This window comes from Hakea prostrata, chromosome 10 (assembly GCF_041222555.1).
Source record: "Hakea prostrata isolate BN-2017 chromosome 10, UWA_Hpros_2, whole genome shotgun sequence".
Classification (NCBI taxonomy): domain Eukaryota; kingdom Viridiplantae; phylum Streptophyta; class Magnoliopsida; order Proteales; family Proteaceae; genus Hakea; species Hakea prostrata.
The window spans coordinates 44667044-44694377 of record NC_142609.1 but is presented as its reverse complement, the minus strand read 5'-3'; the positions used below and the strand labels follow the sequence as shown (position 1 = coordinate 44694377).

The window sequence follows — 27334 nt, the reverse complement described above, 5'->3', positions numbered from 1 at the left end:
TAGTTAAATGACCAAAATACTCTCATGTAAATTGAAAAGAGATAAAATTATTAAGATACCCTTCTTTAATATCTTACATATTCCTACCTTTCATGTAGATGGGTGAAAAGATTTTCCCTTCACCCATTTTCTTCCAGAAATCACTCCTCCGTACTAGAAACCGCCCGCAAAGATAAAAAGCCACCAGCACCAAGCCTTCAAAGAATTTTCTGAAAGCTTAAAAAAAACACCAAATTGCTGCTTCTCACCAAAAAAAAAAATTGCTTCCCTTCAAATGGCTGAGAGGTATTCTTGTCTGCATATCTAATTTCAATAGTCAAAAACAGTGAAAAATGGTAAAAATGCTTGGAAACAACAAAAACTGTTTCCAAAATAGCTTATCAATTATCATACAACCCCTTAGCTTCTAAGTTTTTATTTACAAGGGAGATAACAGCGCAGCCTACTTCCTTCCCTTTGGTTTTGCAAACTTTGTAAGTCCGAATCTCTCGTTATCTGAGAACACAAATTATTAGAACACCCATGAGATTTTCTTGTCCCTGGTGCTCTGGAAACTTCAAATCAGGGCCTCATTATATTTCCAGTCCGGTTCAGATTTGAATTCAATTGAGCTCTGCTTGCACAGATGCCCACTGCCCAGTGCTCGGAGATGATTAAGATCAGAAATTGTTGGAAAGTGAAGCTGGAATAGTGATCTTTTAACTAGGAAATTTCATGCATCTTCTCGAGAAGAGGTTTTCTGGAGCTGGTGCGTTGCCTCTGCATCGAAAAGGCCAAGAACATGCATATGGCCAATGAGAACTTCTGTCCGATCAAGATAAGGGGTAAAGATGTCTTTTCATTTCAGACTTTCTCGTTTCCTACGTAAGAGCTGAGATTTCTAACCTAAAAAATAAATAAAAAATTAGAGGTGAGAAAATCATTTTGCCCTTCTTGTCCTCTTAGAGTTCCAAGCTTGATTGGGTTTACTACCAGAAGTGGTGGTCTAGGTCTAGTAGTTCCAAGTGCACTCCCATACAATTTAGTAGTCCCCATGTCCCAAATTTGAATCATCTCTGTTTCACTGGGCAGTTGTGTGTTCTTTTACTTGAACATAAGATCACTTCTGTGAACTATGTTAGGCCTCCAGTGAAACTATGCTGACAGGGCCAGATTGGAGTTGATGTGTATTGTGATATTCAGAGAAAGCACAAAATGATTATAGATTCGAGTAATGCATCAACTTATATGGGTCCCCCTGAAAATGGCATATAATTAGATACTGGTAGCAACCACAACAAAGAAAAAACATACAGGAATCAATATAGGGTTCCTACATGTAAGTATGTAACCCATCACTTCAATTCAAAATCATACAAGATACAAAACCTATACCATGCATCTTCATCCTCACATATCCTAAGAGGATATTTTAGGCATGCAACCAGCTCTTTTAGTTCCCTTGTTCTGAATCAAATCATTTTATCCATATTGGAGCATCCCAAGGCCTCTGTTAATCATGGCCATACCATGTCAGATGATTCTCATAGCTTATTGTATATTGAAGTCACTCCCAACTCAGCTCTAATATGATCTTTCATTTTTAATCCTGCCTTCTTCCGCCATACCTACATCCACATCCTCATCTCATAACCAACATTCTGCACCACACGAGAGATTATTTATGACTGAACCTCACCCCCACCCCCAGAAAAACACACAAATACACCATGGAGGTGAATTTACTTCTGGGCAAGCCTCCTTCCTGCTCCAAATAACAAAGCTTTTCCAATTGCCCCCGAATGAATGCCACATACCACAGCCACAGCTCCACCTAAAGCTATCCATTTCCAATCTAAACCATGATCTCTATTTTGTTGCAAGTTCATGTTCCCATCATCATCCACTTCTTCACCACTAGCTGCTTTCTCCAAAAAATGATTGCTATCAATTGGAATCTTTACAGTGGATCGTGCCATCAATGCACATCTGGAGAGTGGTACACCCGGTTTCCTTGCAAGCTGATAAGCTCTCATGCCAGAATGTAATTTCTTGACAGTTCCCCACATACCATGACGAATACCCAGCTTTGCGACATCCTTTGGGATCCCCATGTCTTCGTAATGTACAAAGGTCACCTCACATGCAGATAATTGTCCATCCCCCTTCCGAGATGCCACTGAAATTGATCAACAGAAATCCACCAAATTCTTATTCTTAACACACAACCCCCAACACCCCCAGAAAACAAAAATAACACATCCCTTCCAACCAAATATTGCTGGAGGTAGAAATGTAAAAAACAAACTAGTAGTGTTGACACTTACCAGCCCTGATGATCCAGCTAGAGAAATAATCCTCTACACGCCTTGGCTTCTCACGCTTGGGCAGACTAGAATATTTTACACCCTGCAAAATTTGCGTTTGTCATTTCTGCATCTCCTTGCAAAGAGTTCAAGATAGAAGCATCCACAGAGCATCAAGGCCCAGCCATAAGTATATTACAAGGAGCAAGGAACATCAAGCAAACTTTGAGAACAAGATGATAATAAGATAGGAGGAACAAAATAAGGAGAAAAGCAAGTACAGTTAATCCAAATTCAGTGAATGCCAAAACCTGTTTTCACTTTCCTTTTTTGTCACTGACCATCCACGGGGAAGAGGGAGGGGGGGGAGACCCTAGAAACTTAGACTCGTTGAATACCAAAGTGCTACTGTGTAATACCAGAGTTACGGCAATCAAAAAGCCACGACTAATCCCAGCTGTGGTTGATGCACTCGCATACCATCTGGTTAATACATACAACATTACCTTCTTCAGTTGCCAGGAGAGGCTCCCAAAGTGAGGATGCAGAGGGGCTCATTGCTACTGCCTAACCAAATTTTAACTTACCTTCAGCATCTCTCCTTGAAAGCCCATGTGCAACAAGGAGTGATGAGTGAGTGCAGGAGTAACAGAGTAAGAATAGATAAAAGGCCAAATATGGAGAAAACTGGGGACTAAGATTTATGAAAGGCAAAACACATGCAACCAGGGTAAATGAGTATGAGGACAAGGAAAGAGAAAAAGGAAGAATGAGGGGATGGAAGAAACCATAAAGAAGAATAGGAGTAATATTTTAATACTTAAGAAATAGAGTGAGTTTATCCCTTTCAAACACTCACAAGGAGAGACCCCAAAGTGAATTAAACTCTTGAAAGCATAAAAGGGTGTCCCTGGAGCACAAGGCTCCTGCCACTTCAGGGCCTGGGGGAAACAAACGCTAATATGATTAAGGGAGAATGAATCTCTCTTCAACCAAGAAAAGGTGAGAAATAAAATCAAGTACTGTTCCATAGTTCTTGAAGTGGTGGTTCCACTCAAATCCAAAATCATATTAAATCACCCCAGGACAATTCTAGTATACAAGGGCAAGCCTTAAGTTTATTTTGGGTAAAAGCTCAGAAAGTTGAGAAAAACAATCTGGCTGTAGAAACAAATGAAGAATTAGTACTGGTCAGACTAAAGCTAAATTATGTAACCGTGACTAAGCCAAGAAGGTATGTTTTCTTGGAAGATCCAAGGCTAAAGTCTTTGGCTAAGCTGCCATTTGCATTCAAAAAAGTCAAACCAAAATGGGCAAATTTCTGTGTGTGTGTGTTGGGGGGGAATAAAATAAAATAAAAAATAAACTGCATAAGCCATTTGTTAAATTCATCTTCTCCCTCATTTGAGGCATCTCTCACATCTTCATTATTCATGTTTTTATTTTTGGATGTTCTCACATCTTCTTCATTATTCATTATTCATGTTACTGACCAATGTATGTCTGTACAAGTGCATTTATGTTACTCCATGCTCCAAAGAACGAAAATTAAGTAGGTTGACTACTAATTTCTACCAGAAACTATGACCTCAACAAAATTATAGTGTTCAGTTTAGCTCAAGGTTATGTGTTAGAGACAGATCAGGTGAGTCTGCCTGGTTTGAGGCTCCAGTTGAGGGTTAAGGGTTGGTGTATAAAACCAAAAAATGTAGGAAACATGAGACGCTGAGAACAGGGGGGAAAGTTGATGGCTGTCTTAAAACCTAAGATTACTACGTTCAGTTGTAATGACAGGTTTAGAAACCAGATTTCAAGAGAAATTTATAACTAAGAATCAAAAACTCAGATACGCTTAAAATTCCAGTCAAAGATCAAAGTATGGCCAAGAATAAGGTTTCAAAAAATGAATCTGATCCAATGGTCCAATCTAGAGTTAAAAGGTTATACTGCAAAGAATATGACTTTTTAAAACAAAATTTCAGGATTGTATAGGGTTGAAACTAGCAGCTATAGAGTAGTAAAACATAAACAAATTTTAAAAAAAAAAATAACACAAGAAAACAGACAGTGGGGCGAATCTTGGTGCAATATTTAGGTTGCAGGGTGCAAGGCTGTGCAGATTTGAGATCACTGGGACACTACTAAATTGAATCATAAAATCAAACCTGAATTTAGAATCAAGTAAAATAGAAATCTAACTTTAAGTAGGACCATAAGCAATCAGCACAAAGATCAAAATTTGACATCACAACGGAGAGTAGAATCCGATTACCGAATACAAAATTAGGCTTAGAATCTCAGACATAAACCATAGAGAACTGAAATTCCAGCAAGTAAGCATGCAGAAGAAGCGACTAGTCACTTAAGAAAACAAACCCAATTTGATGGTGGATAAAACAGAAGACAGAAAGGAAGATAGATAAATTATCATGTTAATCAACGGTTCATTGCACAATACCTCTCTGAATTTCAGAGAACATTGGATCAAAACCAATTTCTATTGAATATTGAGAATCATGGGGAGGTTCTACAGCCTTACATTTTTTCACTAGAAACTAAAAGTGTTCTGGAAGTAGGAAGCTTTATTCATAATTGGCACAGAAATATATAACTAAAACTCCATCTTAACTTGTTACAGTAGTTGTCCCGTATAAGTAAAACTCTATCAAAAGTGCAAAGAAGTTCCTGTTCAATCTAGACTCTTCCCCTTGTCAACCCCTAAGAAAATATCAATGACTTAATTAGATGAAATATCTCAAACTGACCACATATAGTAAATCCCATATTCCTACCCCATACCCAAGGCTCATTCCACTAAAATAAGCCCAATTAGATGTTTTATCTGTTTCAAGGATACTAATAGCTAACACAAACTGAATGGTAGGGTTAAACATTTGCTTCAGCTCATACCTTTGTAACACAATAAAAAGTCTTCCTGGATTCCCATATCCTTCGGCCAATGATATATTCTCGATCACTGCAGAAAAAAGGAAACTGCAGATCACAGATGATCAAATCAAGACTTTAGCCCAGATGGTACAGGAACAAGAGATCAGAACTAAGAAGGGATCAATGACATAGGTCAAGAGTTCCCATATTCCACAAACCTTTTTTATCCAGTGGACAGTCATTCTTCCTGTCTGAGGGCACTCCTCCAATATTTTGAAGTATGAAAGCATTGGATCCCATTTAAGCCGAAATTCGTCGTCCCAGAAAAAATCTCTAACCAACTCAGGAGTTGCATCCTCAAAAACAGTTCTGCTCCGCAAAATGGTTGGGCCTGTCTGAAAGCAGTATCCATTTCCAATGTCAGATATTGAACCAGATTATCAATAAACCCTAAGTAGTAAGAGGGAAGACTAAAAAGAAGTCAACATCCAGGTCCTCAAGGAAAACAGGAGAAATGATTTTTGAATGTAACATACAAAAATCTTCAAGAAAATAAACATACACTAAAGTAGGGAGGAAAATCTTTGAAAGAGTGGCAGATGGTCAGCTAACTACATATTTCATGATGATCAAAACAGAATGAAGACAAAGAGAAAAAAATACAGTCAGATGCGCAATGAACTATGTGTGCAAAACAGAAGGGACAAAGATATGACCCAAGGGCATCAGCAAAACACAACACAGTATTCATACAAATCCAACAGCTAAAGAAACCAATATGTTTCAGGTGTCCTTATAGCTTGACAAAAAGGAATACAAAAAGACATCAACTACAACACCAGAATCTACCTCAGGGTCATGACGCCAAGCATGGTATTGCATGTTTGGAGTAGAACGCTCCATCATACTTTGCCACGAAATATCTCCATCCCTTCCTTCTACAAGGTATAACAGATGCTGTAAATCCTTTTCAGTGACAATGTCCTGCTCTGGCTGTTGAGCTTCACTGGTAAGGCAAAAAAAGTACATTCGTAACAAGAACACATTACTTGTCCATGAATAAGAAACTAACAACTAGTCATTAAAAAAAGTAAATTCAAGCTGACAACACTATTAAACAATATATCAATTGGCACACACCAACAGGAAAACTGCAAACAATGACAATTCTATCAAGTACATCTTAGGCATGATAGGCACTGCCTCAATAAAAAATACTCCCCCACCTTCCCGAATGAATGAAAGAATTGGCACAATTATAAAATGATAAATTTCTCCAAGTGTTGCTCTATTCTCCCATAGGGAGAGATATGATAACTCTGTAAGAAATAAATAATATGCTAAGAGATTACCAACCTCCAACCATGGAACGAAAGTTCGCTCGTTCACCAATTAAAATCAATTTCGCCGATATTTACCTGAATTATATAATAATATATTATAAAATAACATGATGATATGATTGATGAGTGTTGGCTCACATGCGTTTAAAGTTTTGAAGTTCAAAAAATTAATAAACTAATAAATATCCCTGTTATTCTGCAAAAGCGTCAGTAGTTTCAGCCTCATGTTTATCTTTAATATTTTTTATTTCATTTTTTTAATAACTCCATTATTCTCCATCAACCACGTGTGCGTGCGGATCAAATTCACAACTTATAATCTCAAAAAAATCAGAATTCAATCTTCATCACTTCGTCTTCCTCAGTCCTCGTCTTCTCCGTCCGGCGACTCACTCGTCTTCCTCGGTCCTCCTCGTCTTCCTCACTTCTCCGTCTTCTCCGTCCGCGCCCCCCCCCCCCCCCCCGGCCCCCGTCTTCCCCACCCCCCCCGCCTTCCCGGGCCTCGCTTCCCCTTCTCCGTCCGGCAACTCAGCGATTACAATCGGGGAGCAGACTCTTTCTAATGGCTGGCTTTGCTGAAATCGTGTTTCTTTTTTAACCAAAATCACATAGCAATACCGGAAGACGGAGGCAATACCGGGAAGGGCGATGCTTCAATTGATCGAGGAAGGCGCGGACTCCTTTGCACAACGAGCCGGTTGGGGTTGACCGGGGTAACCATGGTTGAAGATTTCTAGCTTGCCCACTGTTCCTTGGCTGAGCGGTTTGATCTTCTAAAATCAGGCAATGGAAACCGATTGTTGGGTTCTCCTCTTCACCGGTTACAGATTTGGAGAAATATCGCCGACGTTCGGCGAGATATCGCCAGTTCGGCAAGAAAAGGCGAGATATCGCCGAGAAATCGGCGATATCCCGCAAATCTCGATTCGCTCCCTTGTTTCGTTTCGCCCCCTGGCGAAATTCGCCGAAATTTCTTTCCATGCCTCCAACTATACATGTTCACAAAATAACACCAGAATTCAAGGCAGATTCAGATTGACCAGACAAGTGCTTCACTGATTCTCCTGCCACTTAACACATTACGCATACATGAGGGAGATATACTACTTAATCGGTGTAGGAAACGTGTGAACCTAGCCACTCAAGCACATCATTCAGCTTGTTCATGATCAGTTCCGCCCAGCAGAGGATTCCATGTCACCTTCCAGCTTCTCCACTCTTCATTTTTGCGTTGGTTCTAACATTAAGCTGGAACATAAGTTGGTTTCTGGTGGTTACCATCGTGGTTAAGTTGGATGTAATAGGTAGATAGACAGATAGATACAGAAAGAGAGAGAGAGAGAGAGAGAGAGAGAGAGAGAGAGAGAGAGAGAGAGAGAGACAGGCCTACAATGGACAGGGGGGTCAAATATGATGGAATAATTATCAGATGAGATAAAGTAGGAGTAGATAGGAAGGATACGACTTCACTGGGTAAGCCAACCTCGCCACTCGTTAGAGTAGTTTGTAGAAATTAAAAGACTACATCAGAGAAGTTTCACCTCAATCTTCAACATAACCTTCTACTGGGTATGTGAAACCATAGTTGGGCATCTCTTTGAGATGGAAAAAAGCAAAAGCAAATCGTTCCTCTTCCAGAGATTGGGGGAAATCAAAGGACTGTTGCACCCTACAAATCCAACTAATAGTGTCTTTGTTCCCAAAAATATGTGATATCCAACTTAACAAATCTCAAAATGCAGGTACTCTGGTCTAGTTGGACAACAGTGGATGATTTTGCCACGTTGTTCTCCATGGGTCCGAGATGGAGCCATGGAAGTCTCTCCCACTTGTTCAGTATAGGTGATGTCACCAATCCTCTCAAGCATTTCGTTCACCTTGTTCATCAGTGGCAAAAAGGGATTTCACCTTGCTTTCTAGTGTTAGTACCAAGCTGATCCATATGTTGGTTCCGTGGTTACCTATCATGGTTAACTTGGACCAGAGATAAAGTAGGAGAGGATAGAAGCGAATTCCACTTGATGAGGAAGCCAACCTGAACATTCATTAGCATTGCTAGTAAGGGTTAAAAGACCTAATAATGTGGGAATCTTTGACATATCCTTGCCTTTGTTATATTGGAATACAAGTGACTTACAATTAACCAACACATACCACTTACTACTTACAATTAACCAACACATAACAGAGTGGCTCAGGTCTCTTCACACCCCCAACCAGGGGACCTTAGCTACCTTACATGATCCATAATTCAATATCTAAAATAAAAATATTATTAGTAATAAAAAGAAACTCCAAGCCAATTGATGTACTTGAATCTAAAAAGATGACATGCATAAAATCATTCCCCCCCCCCCCACCAAAAAAAAAAACCACATTTGCATTGCAGGGACTGGAAGCACCGTCTCCTTTAAGATTATCATGCTAGGTATGTTCTTCCATGAAAATACACAACAACCACACCTGCATTGCAGGGACTGGAAGCACCCTCTCCTTTGAGATTATCATGCTAGGTATGTTCTTCCATGAAAACCCACAACAATTGTCTTCTTAGATCTGACTTACAAAGCTACTGCAGCTTCTATATACAGCAAATTTAATTGCAACTCTTTAAAATATAGCTAACTGAAGTTATAGAGCAAAAGTTCCTCAACATCTACTCAAACAGTAATCTGTAAATTCAAATCTAAGCAATTAAAGTAAAATTCAAGACCATGAACCACCTCCAATTCTCACAAGAGAATCTCTTTATCTTACATACCTAACAATTATGCCTATTGAGCCTTCTCGGTGCAAAATCTCTATAACAGCGAGTCTAAAGACAAAATTGTCAACTTTTCAGTCAATCACCTAGCAGGTATCCAGCGAGTAATAATAAGTTACTTGGCTTTGATTAAAATAGTATCAATAGCGCATCTCACCAAAGTGAAGACACCCCAACTCTCAAGCATTTCTAGACAAGCTTAATGCAACCTAACTCAGCAAGAGAATCCACCACAAACGAACTTGTCTTCAAAGACGAGCAAGAATTACCGTTTTAAAATAACATGGAACGGTGATTAGCACTAAAAATTCGAAATTTTTTCATGCCTTGAGTCTCAGCTACAAACGTCAATTAGATAGGAATTTCTACGGAAGGAAGATCAAGAAGCGGAGCCGAAAACTTACTCAACAGTACTACTACCCTCATTCTGCATCGGCGTTCCCTCAGGTGAGTCAGATATAGTGGAATCTTCTTCTTTTCCTTTGAAATTGGACCAAATCCTACTAGCGACAGAGAATACAGAGAGCGCCGTGAAAGCAAGCCAGAGACGATGAGCTCCCAAACCCAGGATAACTGTCCAAAGAAACCTGAATTTGCTGCGGGCGCCCAACAGGACAAGACCAGTCCACCGAGGTTTCCATGACCACCCAATCACTAATCCGATCATCACAGCAACCCAAATAGGAACAACGCAAAGCAAAACGTCGACAAGTGTTTCAACCACCGCTGGTTTCTTCAAGAACTCCATGAGATTGAAATCGCCGTGAAGTTGATCCATTTTTCACAGCTTAGAAGTAATCGAACTACAGGAACTTCTGATCTCTCCGAGAAAGAGGAAGAAGAGATCATCAAAGGTCAGAAGGTTAGGTCATTAGGTGCCTGAACGGAGAACCAGAGAGATCGCTATTCGCTACCCCGAAAAGAGACCGACAGATAACGGCACTGCAATTAAACATCATTCTTGTCCTCTTCAAATAATTAACTTCTTTACATGGTACTTAACTGTTATTCCCTAACGGCAGAGGTGTCTTTTGACACATTTTCATTCTATACGGTGTCTGATTAATAAATTAAATAATTCAGGGGTAGCAGTAATTTTAGGTGTAACCAAGGAGTGGCACTGAAAATCTCCTTATTTTTTATTTACTCTTACTTTTCTCCCAATCTGGTTACTCCATAAAAATGAGCTATTACCTCCCTGTATCCCTTAATATTTCAAAATGACTAAATTACCTTTTAGTTTTACCCTTTTAATTGCTTCTAAGAATGAGATTCTTGAGAATCACAATGTGGTATCATTTCTTTTGATTGAAATTAATTTGAGTGAAAGCCTCCCAATGGTTGAAAGAAAATTACTTGCTATAGAGAGTGTTGGCAGCCTCTTATATAGAGTTAGTATGATAAAGGAGGTCTCAAGCTCAAGAGCCTCCATCTCCTCTTCTGAACCAACGAGGAATTTTTAGGAAGTTCTATTTTCTTGTTTTTAGGTAAGAAACAGATTTTTCAGTTTCCATGTATTTTCATTGTTTTTCACAATTTCTAAGCGTTGAAATCATGTACATTTACACACAAAAAAATCCATTTCTTTAACCAAATAAATGAATGAAATAGAAATAAACTTTGAGTCTTTAGGGTTTCAAAATAGGATGTTGATTTCAAAAGAAATAAGAATGTCCCTTCGTCTTTGTGGTGTTTCTTAAGTGGACTCATAACTTAAGGGCATATGGCATTACATACAATAAAGAGAAACTCTATTCGTAATAGAAGTGTATACAAGTTTTGTTTCAAAAATGGGGGAAAATACAAGAACTAAATTACATATGAACTATTTCTATTCCAAAAATGCAAAAAACACACATCCACTCAAAAAGCAAGAAAGAAGAATGTTATCCCGAGTGGAGAGTTCTTTTAGGTTCTGTTTGGTTACATGAGTCTGGAAATTTCAAATGTCTAGAGATTTCAAATCTATAGATTTCAAATATGTGGAGTCACAATTTATAAAATTAAATGTTTGGTTGTGGAATAAAATCTGTGGATTCATCCTAAAAAACCTATTTGATCGACGTGATTTTTGTGAATGTGCAAATGTATAACTTTTTTGAAATCTCTGGATTTCACCATTTACCCATAAATCTACAGATTCACGTTTTCAGTGTGAAAAGGTAAATCTATAGAATTCATGAATCTAGATATTTTTACAACCAAACAGGTATAATTTTTAGATTCATGAATCCAGAGATTTTAAATCTCTGGATTCATGTAACCAAACAGGCCCTTAGAAAATTGCATTGCAAGCAATGTGTGGCTCTAAACCGACGGCTTCCTCGGCTCAAGTGGCGGTGTGGGCAGCAAAGGGTCAATCGCTTCTCTTTGATTTCATGGTTAGCTATTCTCAAAAGACTCTCAACTAAGGGGATCGTTTAATAGGTTGGGGTATTCAAGTGGACCCCACTTGTATGTTTTGCGAGGGTGGTAATGAGAGTTGTGATCACTTATTCAAAATGAGAATTGTGATCACTTGTTCTTTGAATGTGGGTTCTTTAAAATGGTCACCCTAATCATCATATTAGTTGATGGAGTGAAGAATTAAAGTGAGTTACGTCCCATTTTTTGGGTGACTCGATTATGAAATTTGTGAAATGTCTCAATTTTAATGCCACTATGTATTGCATTTGGAAGGAAAGAAATGATCGTCTCTACAACCAGGGTGAGCAGGTGACTCGTCGAATCATGAAGCTAGTTCAGTTACGATTCATGGAAGAGCAGCCCATAGTGAAGGATTCAGCTGTCAACTGGGCGTTCTGACAAATGGAACATTGGTTGTAGCTTTGTGTTGGCCACGGCCTCAGTGCATCATTAGTTGAGACCTCTAGAGGGATGGTTGGTAGTTAACAGTGATGGTTCGGTGGCTGCTGGTAAAGGCGGGTACAAGGAAATTGGGAAAAATCATGAAGGGAATGTCATATTTGCTATTGTTATTGATTCTTTGGAGGATAATATTCTCATTTGTGACTTACTTGGCATCCAAGCTGGGCTTCAAGAAGCAATACAAAGTGGGTTCCACAGAGTGGAGGTTCAATCTGACTCTCTCAATGTTTCCCAGATTGTGAATGGTGAGTTCGAGCTTCCGTGGTATGTTATGGGTGTTGTTGAGGATATTTAGGAGTTGAAGGGCTCATTGGTTCAATTTCGCGTGATCCACCAAGTCGACTAATCAGTGTGCTGACCTTTTGGCGAGCTTCATTTCAGTGTCTATGTAGATTCGGTTGGATACGAACGGTTTGCCTTACAAGCTTCGCAGATTGGTTTATGAATAGATGCAGGGTAGACAGTTCTTCCGCTACTAATATTGTAATTCATTGATTATTATATTTATATTATTCTCGCATTGGTCCCAAAAAAAAAAAAAAGAACGTTACATTCAAGCCTTTAATATCCTCTCATTCATATGTTCATCCACCAATCATTATTCTCCTTATTAGGAAAACCCTCATACGCGTAGCAAAATCAAGCATAAAAAAAAAATAATAATAAATAAATAAATAAATAAATAAAAGACAGCAATTTTACTTGGTTTAGTCAAGTGACGTACATCCAAAGATGAGTCCAATGGACTCAAGATAATATGTGCAACAAAATCAATTTAAAATTGGGTACAAAGAAAATCCCAAATAACATATACAAATTCTCAAAGAATAAACCCTCAAGAGATCAACCAAAAAGACATGACATCACAACCAAAACACCATAGAACAATCTCATCTGGAAATGCACAGCAACAGCACATCCACGAACAGCAAGAAGCCAAATCGAAGACTAAAACACCATCGAATCACAAAGATAACCGACCACCAAGCCTCAAACCAGAGAGCAAGAGAGACAAAGAAGAATCGTACCTCAAAGAGAGAGAACCCAACGCAAATTACAAATGACTTATTATGAAACCCAAAACAGGAGTTCATATATGCAACACTAGAAATAACAGAAATGCCCCCTCTAAATGGAAACAAACTACAAGTAAAGTAGTAAACCACTTGAACAGAAAATGACGAATATACCCCTATTAAGAGAGATATTCCAATACTCCTATTATTGAATTTCAGATAATTTTTTATTCCATTAATCTACAGGCATCAAAACCCATGAGCGAATAAATTCTCCATCCATCGTGGTTGGCCATCATGAATAAGTAGATCCAAAGAAAAAAACAAAAAGATTGAATTATTGAACAGTTCCACATTTTGAAATGATATCAACTCCAATAAGATTATAATAAATTATGGAAAGTATATAGTTTTTGATTACTATTTCAGTGAATATTATATATCATGAATGACCAATCATGCTCTATATAAGTCTTTTTATATTAAATAAAGTGAGGATTAATTAAAGAAGAGATGATGTTTTAATAGGTGGGGGTAACTCTACATTTGCAATGCCGTGTGATGACCCTCACCATGGTGAAGTCAAAAATTAATACGAATTAACCCATTTATTATTGTGAGAAGGAATTCTATCTCTCTTTAATTAATCACTTTCTGGAAAGAAAGTAAAAAATTTAAATGGAAGTCTTTAATTGACTCTTGGGGGATTGCTTTTTGTCATTTACATTTATTCCATATCTTTTTTTCTCACTTTTATGCCATGCCTTCTTTTTGACTCTTTGATGCAAAGTAGCATCACTTCAAAGGTATATTACGCGTAATAAAAAGTTCTAATAACTAGTAAGAGTAGTTCTTTGAAACTTCAAGTTGACTCGGACTAATTTATACATATCTTACTACATCCTCAGGGATAACTTTATATATATATATATATATATAATTTAGATATAAGACAGTATTTTGTTTCTAGTTTCGAGAAAATTTAAATTCTTGACCTCATATTATGACGCAACTCTTAAAAATTCTTCTGACTAGTTAATTGATTATTTAACCCTTTAGGTTTTAAGAAATGGGAATTGAATCAATGAAACCCTGATTTTAAATACCATTTTTGAGGAACTTGGATAAATTTATCATTTATGACTTCTCAAATATGTTCAAATACTTATAAACCTTTATATCAAATTATATATAGACGTGCTGCTCCTAGCCTTCATTAGAGGTAGTAAGACTAAGAAAATTTTACATTCGAACCTCGATCCTTCCACACCTTCTCCCCTTCTCTCATCTGCTGTAGTAAAAATAAATATATAATATATATAATAAATGAACCCCAATTATACAAAACCTACATAATACAAAACACTATACCCCCACACTCTCAGTACTGTGTTTTCCATATAAATGAATGAACCCCAATTATACAAAACCTACATAATACAAAACACTATACCCCACAGCTGAAGAGTCAAGACCACAAAATCCCATTCTTATCTTTTAAAAGGCAAACCTAACACTACAGCTATTATTTCAGATTGATGCATGGAAAAGTGGATACAACTTAGGTAACAAGGAATCAGACACGAGTCTGGTAGGTGACCCACCATTTTTGTTCTTTAGATCTTTCTAATTTTCATCTTTCCAATGTCTTATCATACCTACAAGTACATTCTTCCCATTTTCTTTCTTTCTCCATATCATGTATTTCTACTGTGGTAACATGGTCTCTCTGTAAAGTTCTCAAACTCACATCTTTGACAATTACAGGAAAATAAGTATCTATCAATTTTTGTTTCTTCATGCATGTGTGGATCTGACCCACAAAGACAGAAAAAGGTTTGGTAGAAATACATGGACAAAGGAGAAGTTATCATTACAGTCTTAAGGTAGAAGAAAAAGAGAAAAATAGAAAATGTGAATTCAAAGCTCACCTTTAATGGCTAGATCCGGTCAATCAATTAGAACATATCCTCTTATGCAAAGACTAAAGTGAAAGCTGCAAGCAAAAACCCAGCTGGGTAATTTTCCCAGCAGATAAACAAACACCTGAAAAGAGAAAAGATCCAAGATAGAAAGAATAAACCTTCATTTAACTGTCTTGTGTTCACACTTAACAAACACTATTAATTTGTCAAACACATTTGGTGAGAACAAAGAAAAGAGAATGGTAGACTTAACTCAGGTATACCCATTTGAGAAGAACCTCTCCTTTGTTCTTCTTCTTCAATCTTCATCATCTTCATCTTCATCTTCTCCGGCAAATCATTCCATCTAGCTCTGATGAACTCATCAGTGATCGATCAATCATCAAGATCTTCTTGTTGAGGGGAATGAAGCCTGGTCCGAAATCATTCAGTTTGATGTTTATATGTGCTTTCTGATCATATGAATGGTTTCGAACCAGACAACATTCCCCTCAACTTGTGAGAGAGAGAGAGAGAAAGAAAAAAAGAAGAGAAAGAGAGTGATTGATTTGGTCATGCATTATGAATTTCATGGGTCCTTATATACGTGAAGAAGAGATCAGATTCTTTTGTGACATGGAGTCCACTTTGTACAACAGTCTCTTACATGCCTTTCACACCAGGGATGTAAATAACATAAACAGGTTTCTCTTACCAAATGGAGTATGCAAGGGTGAGCAAAAAGTCTCAAAGAGAAATTAATATTAGAACAGAAACAGTTTGCTTATGAGGTCATGAAGACTCTTTCTTCATTAAATAATAATAGAGGATCTCGAGATTAGTAAACATTGATGCCATTCTGAGGTCAACCCAAGATTTTTCTTTTGTGTTAAACTAATATTTAGAACCAAAAGAACTTCCTTCTTCCTTCTACCTTCATTTACATCCTTTGTTAGGTCACTTAAGAGGAGCTAATTAGTCTAAGATGGTCCCTAGCTACAACATTAATTGAGCTTTGAATTTGATACCAGAGCATATCATTCTCAAGCTAGCTAAGAAAATCTCTCTTTTGCTACCCACTTGGGAAAGAGAATATGAGGCCATAGGGAATCTTCATTAATGGGAGCATTAAGCAACTTCCAAGCTTAAATGGCAAGAAAACATGTTGGCCTTGTTAAAAGGGTCAATAGAATCAACACGACACTAAAGAAAGAAAGTGTAATTGGAAAAGAGGAAAAGCAAAACTAAGTTGTATTTTTTTTTCCATTGATGATGGAGTTTCTTATGCATTACTTTGTTTACTTGATTCATTAGTGTTTCTTTTATGATGTTGAGACTTCTTAAACACTCTTTTCTTAGATAATGGTTAGCTTTTAATTAAGATTAGCTCCACCCAAGTAGTCCCCACATTTGACTACTCATATCCAATGCAGTATTACACGGAAGGTGAAAATGCTTATAATTCTCACATCGGATCTAATGAGTAACCCACTAATGAAGACTTAGATTTTTAAAATTTTTTTTTTTCTTTTTTTCTTTTTAATGAGAAAAAGAAAGATATTATAGATATTAAAAAGAGGAATTACAATTAGTATTACATATTCCCCTAATATTTTTTCAAATTAGCCTTCACCAAGCTTGCTTTCAAAAACCATTGTTTGAGTTGGTGGGTTTTATTGTAAGATTTTTGTCTAACTAGGGACCAATTTTAGAGGTCAAATATGATCATGCTTTCCTTTTAGATTGGAATTAATTCCGTCTTCACCTCACTAGATTTCCTTAATCTACACTCTATTGTCTACTGTAAATTTGATTCCTTGTAGGATGCCCAACACCTACACCTCCAATAATGATCGATTCTGTAGCCTTCCTTTGGTAAAGAACTGGATATTATTATCTCAAAAAAGTCCCACACTTCAGTTGATGCATTTCAGATGTTCATTAGACACCCTTGCACACGGTAGAGTGGGTAAGCACAAGTATTTTGAAATCACACATTAACAAATATTGTGGCCATCATTCTCTAATAGTTGATCCCCTATGGTTTCCTCGTTTTGTGATGGTCTTACTTTTAAATCCGTTATGGTAAATGTCATTTGGATTTGGTTCATTATAGTTTCAAACTGTTGAGTTTCTCTCTATCCACATAGAGTAGCATGTTATTATGAAAACAAAGAAAAATCATGTCTTAGCGGCTCTATCTGAACTAAAATTAATTAGTATGAAATTGCATAATTCTAATATATTTTTCTTAATGGCTAGTTTTTAACGATGAGTTCTATTAAAGTCTTACGAAACCCTAACCTACATTTCAAAGAAAGACACCTTGCCCAAGAAAATGATTGTATATTATTATTACTGAATACGATATGTGTTTCTTCAGAGACATACAATAAAATTTGAATGAAATGGAGAAGACTAGCATGCCCATGCTCAAGGATAACACACAAATTGAGAATCTAAGACATACCTTTGTCTAATCAATTATTGAGAAAGAAATCCTATCTAGTCATATGAATCCAATACTCTTATGTATGAAAATACAGATCTACATGACCAAGCAATGAATTTCTTGCCCATAGTAACTCTTCTAAGAAATGGTCCAGAACCACTTGTGTTTCAAGTATGAGATTATTTTTCAGGTGATTTTTTTTCTAGCTACAAGATGCATGGGGAATGCTCTACTGGTTCCTTACGTGCAGTACTGAGCAATACTCATAGTTGTAGCTTTGGGAATCTGGCTTTTGATTCTTGAGTACAATAATATCGAAGGAGATCATATACATATCTTTTCTCTTCTGTGATCTCTTATATATGCAATTAGCTACAAACCCAAAAGCAAGAACAGCTTTAGAGAGGTTCGAATTGAACCTTTAAGTTAGCATTTTTCAGTACTGAAAGCAACCACACAGCTTAGAGTATGTCTCCTCTGACATGGTATCAATTCCTTTTCTTAGCAGAAAAGAACACGTATGAACATAATGCACATAATGCACATGAGAGAATGCTAAAGAACTCAAAGAAACTTGTTAACTCCATTGGATATATAGATTCATCTTCAGTTAATAGCTCTATGCTAGATCTTTTGCACTAATTTTGCTTCAGTGTTGCGCAATTAATGCGCATCATCACTGAGAGCTGCCTACGGTCTATATCTAAAGTAGTGATCGAGATTCGATCTCAACCACCCGTTTTGCTTTTTCTTTTTTTTGTTTCATTGGTGTAGTTCAAAAAAATAAAAAATAAATAAATAACCAAAACTGGTGGTCGAGATTCATCAAAAGTGGTCCTCACCAATGGCAGCTCAGTAAATGTCCAGCACTGAAGCAAAGTCCTTTTTGCAGTGGTACGTATAACCTTCTCAAATGATTATACTTTGAAAGCTCTCGGTGGTTACCACTGCTTATTTTAAATTTGGTGGAACCCATGTTTCTAGTACCAATGGGTTCTACTGCTAGATGACTCTTGTTAGCTAGTTTGTCATTTTGATTATTGGACAGCTGGATCATCAGTACCAATCTGGTTTTCTCCTTTTGGGAACAAATACATGTTTTCTTCTTCTAGAAAGATATCAGTGTTTGTGTCAGTGAATAATGAAAATACATGTGAGCATTGTCTTAGACCGGGTAAGTTCTTTTTAAGGCTCAACTTCAGTGTTGTGCAATTAATGCGCAGCACTATGCTGCAAATAAATCAACCGTTCGCTGCAGGTATTGTGCATTAATTACGCACATCCAAGCAATTTCTTTCTTTTTAACATTTTTCCAGATAAGTAATTATTCAGATAAGTTTTCACCTTCTCATGTTTTTGGCAATTCCATCCTTCTTCTACCTACCAAAACTTAAAAAGAAGTTATAATAAATCAATAAAACCTTTTCATTCAGTATTGTTAACAATGTGCTAATTTGACAGAAAAGTGAGAAAACCAACCAGAGAGGGAAGAATTTGAAATTAAAGAAATTTTCATTTAGGGTGCATTTGTGTTTGTAACCTTCTAGAGGCTGCAACTTCCAGGAACATGCAAGAATTTGTCCACTTCTGGACATTTTTGCAAGGGTTTGTCGTTTCTTCTATTTTTAGCTTTGGCATTCTATTGGTTATTACCTAACGTTGAATTTTCAAAATTTCAAGCACTTATTAGTTTAAATTCTTTTGTGACCAGGGGTGAAGTTCTCAGAATAGATAATATATAAAATTATCTTTTAAAAATGTAATTGAGATGCACGTAAGTTGATTGGTTCAAATAAATTTCAGTCACAAGAAAAAAATCCTATAATATATTATGATGCATGATGGTTGGAATCCCATTACGGTGGATCTTAAATGGAAAAACTAAAGAGCCAATTAGATCGTATATTGATACTTTAATATCAGGTATAAACTAGATATGTTTCTCTCTTTTTGGAGGGTAAATCCGTAAATAGTTGTAATTGTTTTAACATATTTCACATTATATAGTTAGAAAGTAGCCCATTCATCAAAAGGTCTAGGGTGAAACAAAGATAACCCCGGTCTACTCATCATCTCACATGATTCTATCAAAAAAATAAATTTATGTCACATAATTGAATAATAAATGTCAAAATAACCTAAATCTAATTGGTTGAATTTTTATTTTATTTTTACTATCATGAGAATTTTAAATAGTTTGTGAAGACAAATTGAATACTATTTATTACAAGAAAATTAAATATCGATCTCACTTTTTTGAGATTTGAAAAGAGATGGGTGAAAAAACTAATGTCACCTAAGCAAATAAATTTTCTTAAATTAATAAAGTTTATCTGTCAACTTTCTCATACCCAATAAGTCAAACAAGCCACAATTTGAGATTTTATGAAAATTTTTATTTTTTTAAAACTTTTTCTCACCCCATTTCAAATCCAACAAACAAACGGTGCCTTAATCAAGCGAAACTTTTACTTTCCTTGCAACTTAATGGATCTTCCCAAGGCTTGAGAACCTCCAAATAAAGAGAAGGAATAAAGAGGCAATTTCTATGGAGAACTACACCCATAAAGGCCGTTGACAATCTTGAATTTGAACTAAGATTGAGAACTTTATAGCTAAAGGTTTATAGCCGCCCCATGAGGTTATAAACAAAAGAAACCCACCTAATATGAATATTCGATATAGAAAGCTCAGGCTTTACCGAACTAATATAAAAGTCAAAGCTTCATGTTGGTGGATATGTCAATAGATTAATAGAAAAATACAAAATCAAGTTCTCAAATTTCAACTAGAAAATTGCTAAAACAATAATAATAGAGTGAATGGAGTAAACTTTACGCAGTGTGAAAACCGCTTAAAGCAAGTGTCCCCTTTTTGAATAGGAACCTTGCTTCTAAATTTGTACTATGCCCACAAAGTAAAGGTTTTGAAAGAAAAGCTTTTCCAGAGAAAACTCTGGAACAACTATTCCTTAAAGAACTCAGGTTTGATTACCATGAAGAGAAGCAATTCTTGACAAAATAGCGTAGGCTTATTACACAGATGTAAACAGACTTAATTGGCCCCCAAACATGACTCAAAGACATCAGTGTCAACATGTAAAGTTGTATGTTAAAGCAAAATTACTGCCCATGGGGGAGTGACTACAGGGATGATCACATAATAAAGATAAAAAGATCGACAAAACAAAACTCATGACAACTAAATCACAGTAACTGAGCTTAACAGTAAGAGCTCTGAGCACTAACTTAACCAGTGAGAGTTCACAAACACACACATCATGATAATGATGCTTTGGATTAAAAGACATGCAACCTATTCTCCTGGATCAGTATGTCGAACTGATGCCATAAGTGAAACTGGAACTCTTTGTATATATTGTGTGGATATAACTTACAGAAAATTTACACCTTATATATCACACAACACTGCAACAAGTCCTCGCAAACAAGAGCACAATGCATCGTTTCAGAACCCATATTAATAACATAGGAAGCGAATCGACTGTTCCCTGTCAAATTAGAAAACTCACCAAAAGACTCATGACTGGACTGTGATGTCCACATTCCTCTGCCCAGCTGCCTTGAGGACAGCAGACCTAGTGCTCTCTCTCACCTGTCTAGACCCATCTTTGACTTTGTAACCAGAGGTTGTGCTTCGAATGCTATTTTTAGTAGCCTTAGTGTCTTCCTTGTAACTACCCAGACTATGACGATTTGCCCGACAACAAACTTCTTTATGGTCATCCACCTGAGATGTTTTAACTGCATCACTGCAGCTTTTTCTCCGGCTGCTAAACTTTGGTGATACTGCACGAGTTGTAGGCAGCTGGCATAAAACAAGGGAATGCACAGCATTCTGTTAGTAGAATTTAGAAGGAGATCAATTAACTGTTGATATATTTGAATTATACCCAACCTATGCATTGGTAACAATCTAATGGTGTAGCAGGCCTTGTGATAGAATCCATTAACTAAATATTAGAATGAAGTAGGACATAAGTATTTCAAACTAAATACCCAGGGTGTAATGCTTCAGTGACTGTGCTTAAACCCTCAATAGTAATTAATAACACTTGAAGATCTCCACTACTATAGCACTCCCAACACAGTAGATTCCTTTTACCTTTTTGAGTTCAACCTTTGGTGGCGGTCCCTCTTGATAAAAGCTTGGCATTGGATTTGCTTTGATTATTAAGCTCTTTCTAAGCTGCTTCATAGCTGCATCCCGTTCCTCCTGTAAAACATAGGATGGGGGAAAATTAATGGCACTCACACAAGATTACCAAATAATGAAGCAAAGTACCCAAGGCTTGAACTTAAGTAGGAAAAAGTGTGCATAGAACACAGACTGAAAATGTCAAACTTATGTTTCAATATTTCCTGCATTTATGCACTAAACACAATTCAAAACAATAGTACCACTTTCCCCAGAAACAACTCATTTTAAACTTGAACAATTTCTAACAAACATAAATTTAAAGGAAGGACAAAAAACAGAAAAAGAGAACAACTTTGCACCCACTAGCAGAGATACTTAAGGAAGTAGGGTACCTTTGTCCGAGCTTCACATTGGGTCCTTTCTGCCTCCAATGCTTGATGCTTTTCTTCCAACTTTGAGTAAAACTGAGAGAGGAACAAAAGAAAGCATATGACCATAAAGTTTGCAATTGGAAGAAAAAGTATGACTAAATCCTCATTAGGAAATGAAATGCTATATACAACAATCATGTTCAAAAAAGGCGAGCAAGAATGCACCTCCTTGCGTTTCTCTAAACGCTCACTACATTTAAACACTGGAGCTGTAGGAACAGTTATCCTAGATTTTAATGTCCTGATGGATGTAGCAGTTCTATACAAGGTTAAGTATTCCCATATTTACAAATTCAAAACTATTCCAAAAGGAAAAAGATAGACATTAGAATTTGAATTGAAAAGACAAAGATCAGAGGATACGAGGAAGCAACAGAGCAGACATCTTCTTCATCAGGATGTTTCTTGTTATCAGGCTGCAGCGGCTTTCTAGATGCCAATGATGATCTAAGCTGCAAAGAAATAAACTCCAAAAATTGGCAATAATATATGTGGTATTGCTCAGAATTGGTTAACAGCATATGTTTCCAAGGATGCAGTGAACTGAAACATTCACATGAAATGTTTAAGAATTCAAAACCCAAATCATTCCAACAAAATCTTTTATGCAAATTCAAATGACAACGGCTATCTTGTAATCTCTTCAAAATTGGGAACCCAAATCAATGTCTATGGGGAGAGACTATAGATCCAGTAGTTAAAAATGAAGTATCACAATAGCAGGAGCAATTAGAGTGCAATTTCCTAGTCTACAATACGTTTCAGGAGAAGGGCCAAATAATGTGCTCAATACATGTTTCATATTTTTCTTGATATTTCTACAGTATAAAGCAAATTATCATGTTAAAAAAAGATGCCCTCATGAACAGTACAGCACAAGCAACCATGCTTGCATGCATAATGAGAACAGCTAACTGCAGCTCATCTCCATAAAGAAACATATACTAGATAGAAAACACAAACAACATGAAATGTGTAAAACACATTCACTGCGTGAAAAACAAAACAAACCCTTCAACTCAGATGGTGGCTAAGGATTCCAGACCTCGTGAGATGACAAATTTGTGAAAAATACACAAGGGGGAAAAAGAAAAAAGATGTTACCTGAGGCTTCTTTGTCATGTTAGATGGTATGTTCAAGCCACCAGCAACGGCAGTTTCAGGCCCCACGGGACGAGCTCCAAATGAAGCACGCTTCTCAGTTGCCAGTGAAAATGGTTGTGGAACAGTACAGCTTGATCGCATGTTTCCGACACCATCAGATCTTAACGATGATTTCACAGGAGAGCTTATCTTTTTATTGTTGGAACGCTTCTGGCCTTCAGACTTTACTGTTTCATCCCTAGGTGACGAATAAAGCCCAATTTGCACTTCCTTGTGATAATTTTCAACCTGATGGCGCTCAGAAATCTCAGTTGGATCTTCTACTGTGCATTCTTTGACATCACAATCCTTTAATTCGATAAAGTCTTCTAGAACTTGAGACTTTGAATTCCCCTTCATATCATGTGATTCCGGAAGATCATGGTGCCTATGAGCAATGCCATTATCTGAATCATGCACTACACCATTTGAATAAACTAAGCCACAATCTGGCTCCTTATCCATACAAGTCTCCGCAATTTCCCTGCCCATTACACTGCAAAAGAGGAAATGAGGGACAAATACATATCACTAGATCCAAAGTGCAACTTCTTGTGTGAACACCTACTTTTCCTTTTTAATTTTTGTCCATCAATCTGTACTTAATATTCAATCATTAACTTTATTTACTCACAGAAAGTTACTAAATGTTGCTCATACCAGAGCATCCAGTGTACACAACCTAATGTTTGCAATAGAAGTAATACCAAGTTGCTGATATTAGTAAAAGTCCAGTAATCAATAACACACAAACCCCCCCCCCCCCCACCCTGAAGCTTTGGTTAGAATATATAGATTCCAGTGTACACAATCTGATGTTTGCAACAGAAGTGATACCAAGTTGCTGATGCAAATAAAGTCTGTAAATCAATAACACACAAACAATCCTTGAAGCTTTGGTTAGAATATATATTCCAAGATAAAATGCTCATGCTTAAAAGAAAAATTCATGGTACATGGCTAAGAAGTCCATAAAAATGACCGAGGGACATTGAAGTACTATTTCTGCGTCCACATTCATATACATACTACCTTTTGAATCAATGAAAGGCTATGTGTTCCAGATTCTAATAAAAAAAATTATTAACTAGCACTGGTGGTAGAGTAGGTGGTCTGAGTAGTTGTAATACAAGTGAAAAAGTATAACAATTAGATCAAATGTGTAGCTCTTTACTTACAAGAAACCTAAAGTTAAATTGTCAAGGAACAAAAAAAAATGTTAACCAAAAGATGGATATTGCACACAGATGCAGACAGGGTACCAAATTGACAGCAGATATCACAATTTCATCTCACACAGTGAAGTAATTTGCAAAAAAAATAGAAAAAATACATTGGTTCTCTAAATGAAATGATGATGATGATAAGTTAACCAGAAAGCACATACAAGGGGAAGAGGTGATGGAGGCACATTGTGTGGGGGCTTTGTGTGTGTGTGCGTGTGTGTGGAACTATTAAAGAGAGGAACATGTCAGCGAACATAACTCTACTAAGAATTTGCAAAAAGAGATGAAAGTAAGACCAGACTGAGGAATCCTCGAACTCTCCCTTTTATCATCAAGCCTTCCTAGTACCCTTCTATTATTATACCACCCAGTAACCTAAGTTAATTAACTTCAGTTGCTGCAGTGAGTTAAAAAATCAAACAGAATACCGCTAACTCTGGCTGGCCTTCTCCCTTTCACGGTTAATGGTACCTAATTACCTAAGTCGATAGAGAACTATGCAGTTCGCTTCCTGCAATACCTTAAACAGAATACTTTTAAAGAAAGAAAAGAACGGTTGAAACGGCCAATAGGAAACCAATAGTCACAACATCAGAGCATTTAAAAATAAAAAATAAAAAACAAGAAAATCTGAAAGAACACCAGATGAACCAAGATCCATAAAAACTGTTCGATGATGGTATTTTTACTGAAACTCATGCTTTTTATTGTAAGACAAAGAACAGCGATAGAGGTAAAACGGGATGTCACTCGAAGTTCATTGGCAGAAAACAGAAGACCAGAGGTCGAGGTGGTGGAAGATGAAAGACCTTGCCTAACTATCTAATCTAAGAAACAAGGTAAAATTGAAAAAAGAACAAGGAAATCCAAAATTCATTCCACAGAGCCACATTTGATCTAAAACAAAACCAGAAAAATCACATCCAATGCTTAAAGCAGTTGAGAAACAAATAAATTGAAAAAACCACTAAGACCATAACAAACTCAACAGAAACTCCAACTCAATCTCAGATCAGTGATACAAAAACCAGCACAACAGCATCAAACAAAGCGACTCAGAACTCTTCCAACTATTCACTCACATCACTAACTATAGACGAATTCAAGCAGATCAAGAACATATTAAAGCATCAAAAAGAGAAATGTGGTAGATTTCTTACGCTACTTCACCGATCTGATATGGTCTCCGAGCTTCTCCGAGCGATTCGAGCTCAACTAACGCTCCCAGTTCTCCCTCCGACGTTCTCTGCTCTTGAGTCCGGTCTTTCCACTTTTCCTCCCCAACCTCTCAAAACGTCGGAGACTCATTCATTTATATTTATTTACTTTATTATTATTTATTAAGTATTATGAGTGTCAGATATTAACGGCGTCAGTTAACGGCGTGACTATAGAATCCTTAAAAAGGGCCCGCCATTTTTTTTCAGATTTCTTTCCGCCAAGTTGTTTTCGAATCTTCTAGTTGGATCTTTTGTCGGAATTACTTAAAAATGGTGACAAATACCGACTAAATGACAATAATACCCTTTACCCGGTCCAAAATTGATGGGCCCACTGACGTCACCAACAACGTAGGGTTCGTCCGTCGGTTGTACCAATCCATTTTTTTTGGCCTTCTTTGGCTCTAGTGTGACTTCAATGCTGCGTGAGTGCGTGTAAAGCCGATGGTGGAGATCGAAATCTCAATCTCGATCGTCCATTTTGGTGTGTTATTAAACCAAAATGGACGGTCGAGATCGAAATCTCGGTCAATAATTCAATCTCAACCGTTGGTTTCACAGTGTTGCACATTTAATGCACAACACTGAAGTGAAACTCCTTTGGCTCTGATTGGATCAAAAGAGCACACTGTCAAAGTAGACTAACCATCATGATGTAAGCCACCTCTAAAGTTTAAGTAAAATAACATATCAATACTACGTCTAAATTAGGCCTTTAACTCGAATGCTAATGACTACTATAAATAAAGCAATTGAATGTCTACGGTTAATTTACATCTATGTGAGCCTCCCTCGCCACCCTCCCCCCCCTTCAACATTCTGCAAACCTTGACAGGTCAAACTATGATTGAGATGGGTAAAGTCTAATGTGAATATGCGATTGAGTTGCCAAGAAGCCGATTGCATGCTCCATGAAATGCATCGCGTTTCCTCGGACATGCCATCCTTAAATTCAATTGCAAAGCTACATCTTGACCCGAGATCTTGACCCGAGAGTTCAACCTTGGGGGCGTGACATGGATTGGGTTTGGATGTAAGAGTATCGAAATCAACTCAAATAATGGTGGTTGGTTTGGCTTATAATGGTCGGTTTTCTCATATCATTACGATATCTAGTCCTAAAGGATTTTCAAAGCCAAATCCCTTAAAACTATGGGATGGTAACTATTACATATGACATTTTCACTAAGAGGTGTTTGTCATTACTAAGCAAATCAATTTCACCTCGTCAATTCTCAAGACAAATAACAAAACATCTGAATAATCAAATTAACCAAACAAAATTCAATCAAACCAAACCAGACCAAACCTTTTGGGTCAAGAGGAGATTGCAAAATCTTAGGCGCAGATGATGGTGGAGTGATGGCGCCCAAATCATTTAAAGTTTTCCTTTGGCTTCTTGGTTTGAACTTTGAATTAAAGTAGGAGAAAAGTTCATCTTCTTCACCCACCACCACCACCTTTATTTTTTTTCATTGAGAATGGGAAAAAGTCAACACGCTTGGTCGGTCATTTTTGCCTAATTAATCTAATTTTTGTAAATATCTGGTAGTTGAATAAAGTAAGGGTATGAGGTCAGTTTCGTAAACTGGTCCGTAGTCAAATCCGTGAGTCTGACGGAACGGCCAGCTC

General features: G+C 37.0%; 2 protein-coding genes and 1 non-coding gene across 3 annotated transcripts; 1 reads left to right on the top strand and 2 right to left on the bottom strand.

Annotated features, from left to right (window-relative positions):
- Positions 1–1018: 1018 nt before the first annotated feature.
- On the bottom strand, positions 1019–10239 carry LOC149003347 (uncharacterized). The gene is made up of 6 exons (XM_089137535.1): positions 9686–10239; positions 6024–6180; positions 5393–5569; positions 5196–5279; positions 2307–2388; positions 1019–2158 (listed from the first exon to the last, which is right to left on the bottom strand). Exons 1-6 carry the CDS (start codon positions 10057–10059, stop codon positions 1722–1724), a joined length of 1311 nt encoding a protein of 436 aa, XP_088993661.1. The 5' UTR covers positions 10060–10239; the 3' UTR covers positions 1019–1721.
- A 7203-nt stretch (positions 10240–17442) lies between these two features.
- LOC149003346 (U6 spliceosomal RNA) lies at positions 17443–17543 on the top strand. The gene has a single exon (XR_016170462.1). It is a non-coding gene; the product is annotated as a U6 spliceosomal RNA (small nuclear RNA).
- A 2277-nt stretch (positions 17544–19820) lies between these two features.
- Positions 19821–25775, bottom strand: LOC149003345 (protein WVD2-like 3). The gene is made up of 7 exons (XM_089137490.1): positions 25643–25775; positions 23218–23752; positions 22477–22565; positions 22279–22372; positions 22075–22146; positions 21647–21757; positions 19821–21349 (listed from the first exon to the last, which is right to left on the bottom strand). The coding sequence occupies exons 2-7, from the start codon at positions 23746–23748 to the stop codon at positions 21062–21064; spliced, it is 1185 nt and encodes a 394-aa protein (XP_088993616.1). The 5' UTR covers positions 23749–23752; positions 25643–25775; the 3' UTR covers positions 19821–21061.
- Between the last annotated feature and the right edge of the window lie 1559 nt (positions 25776–27334).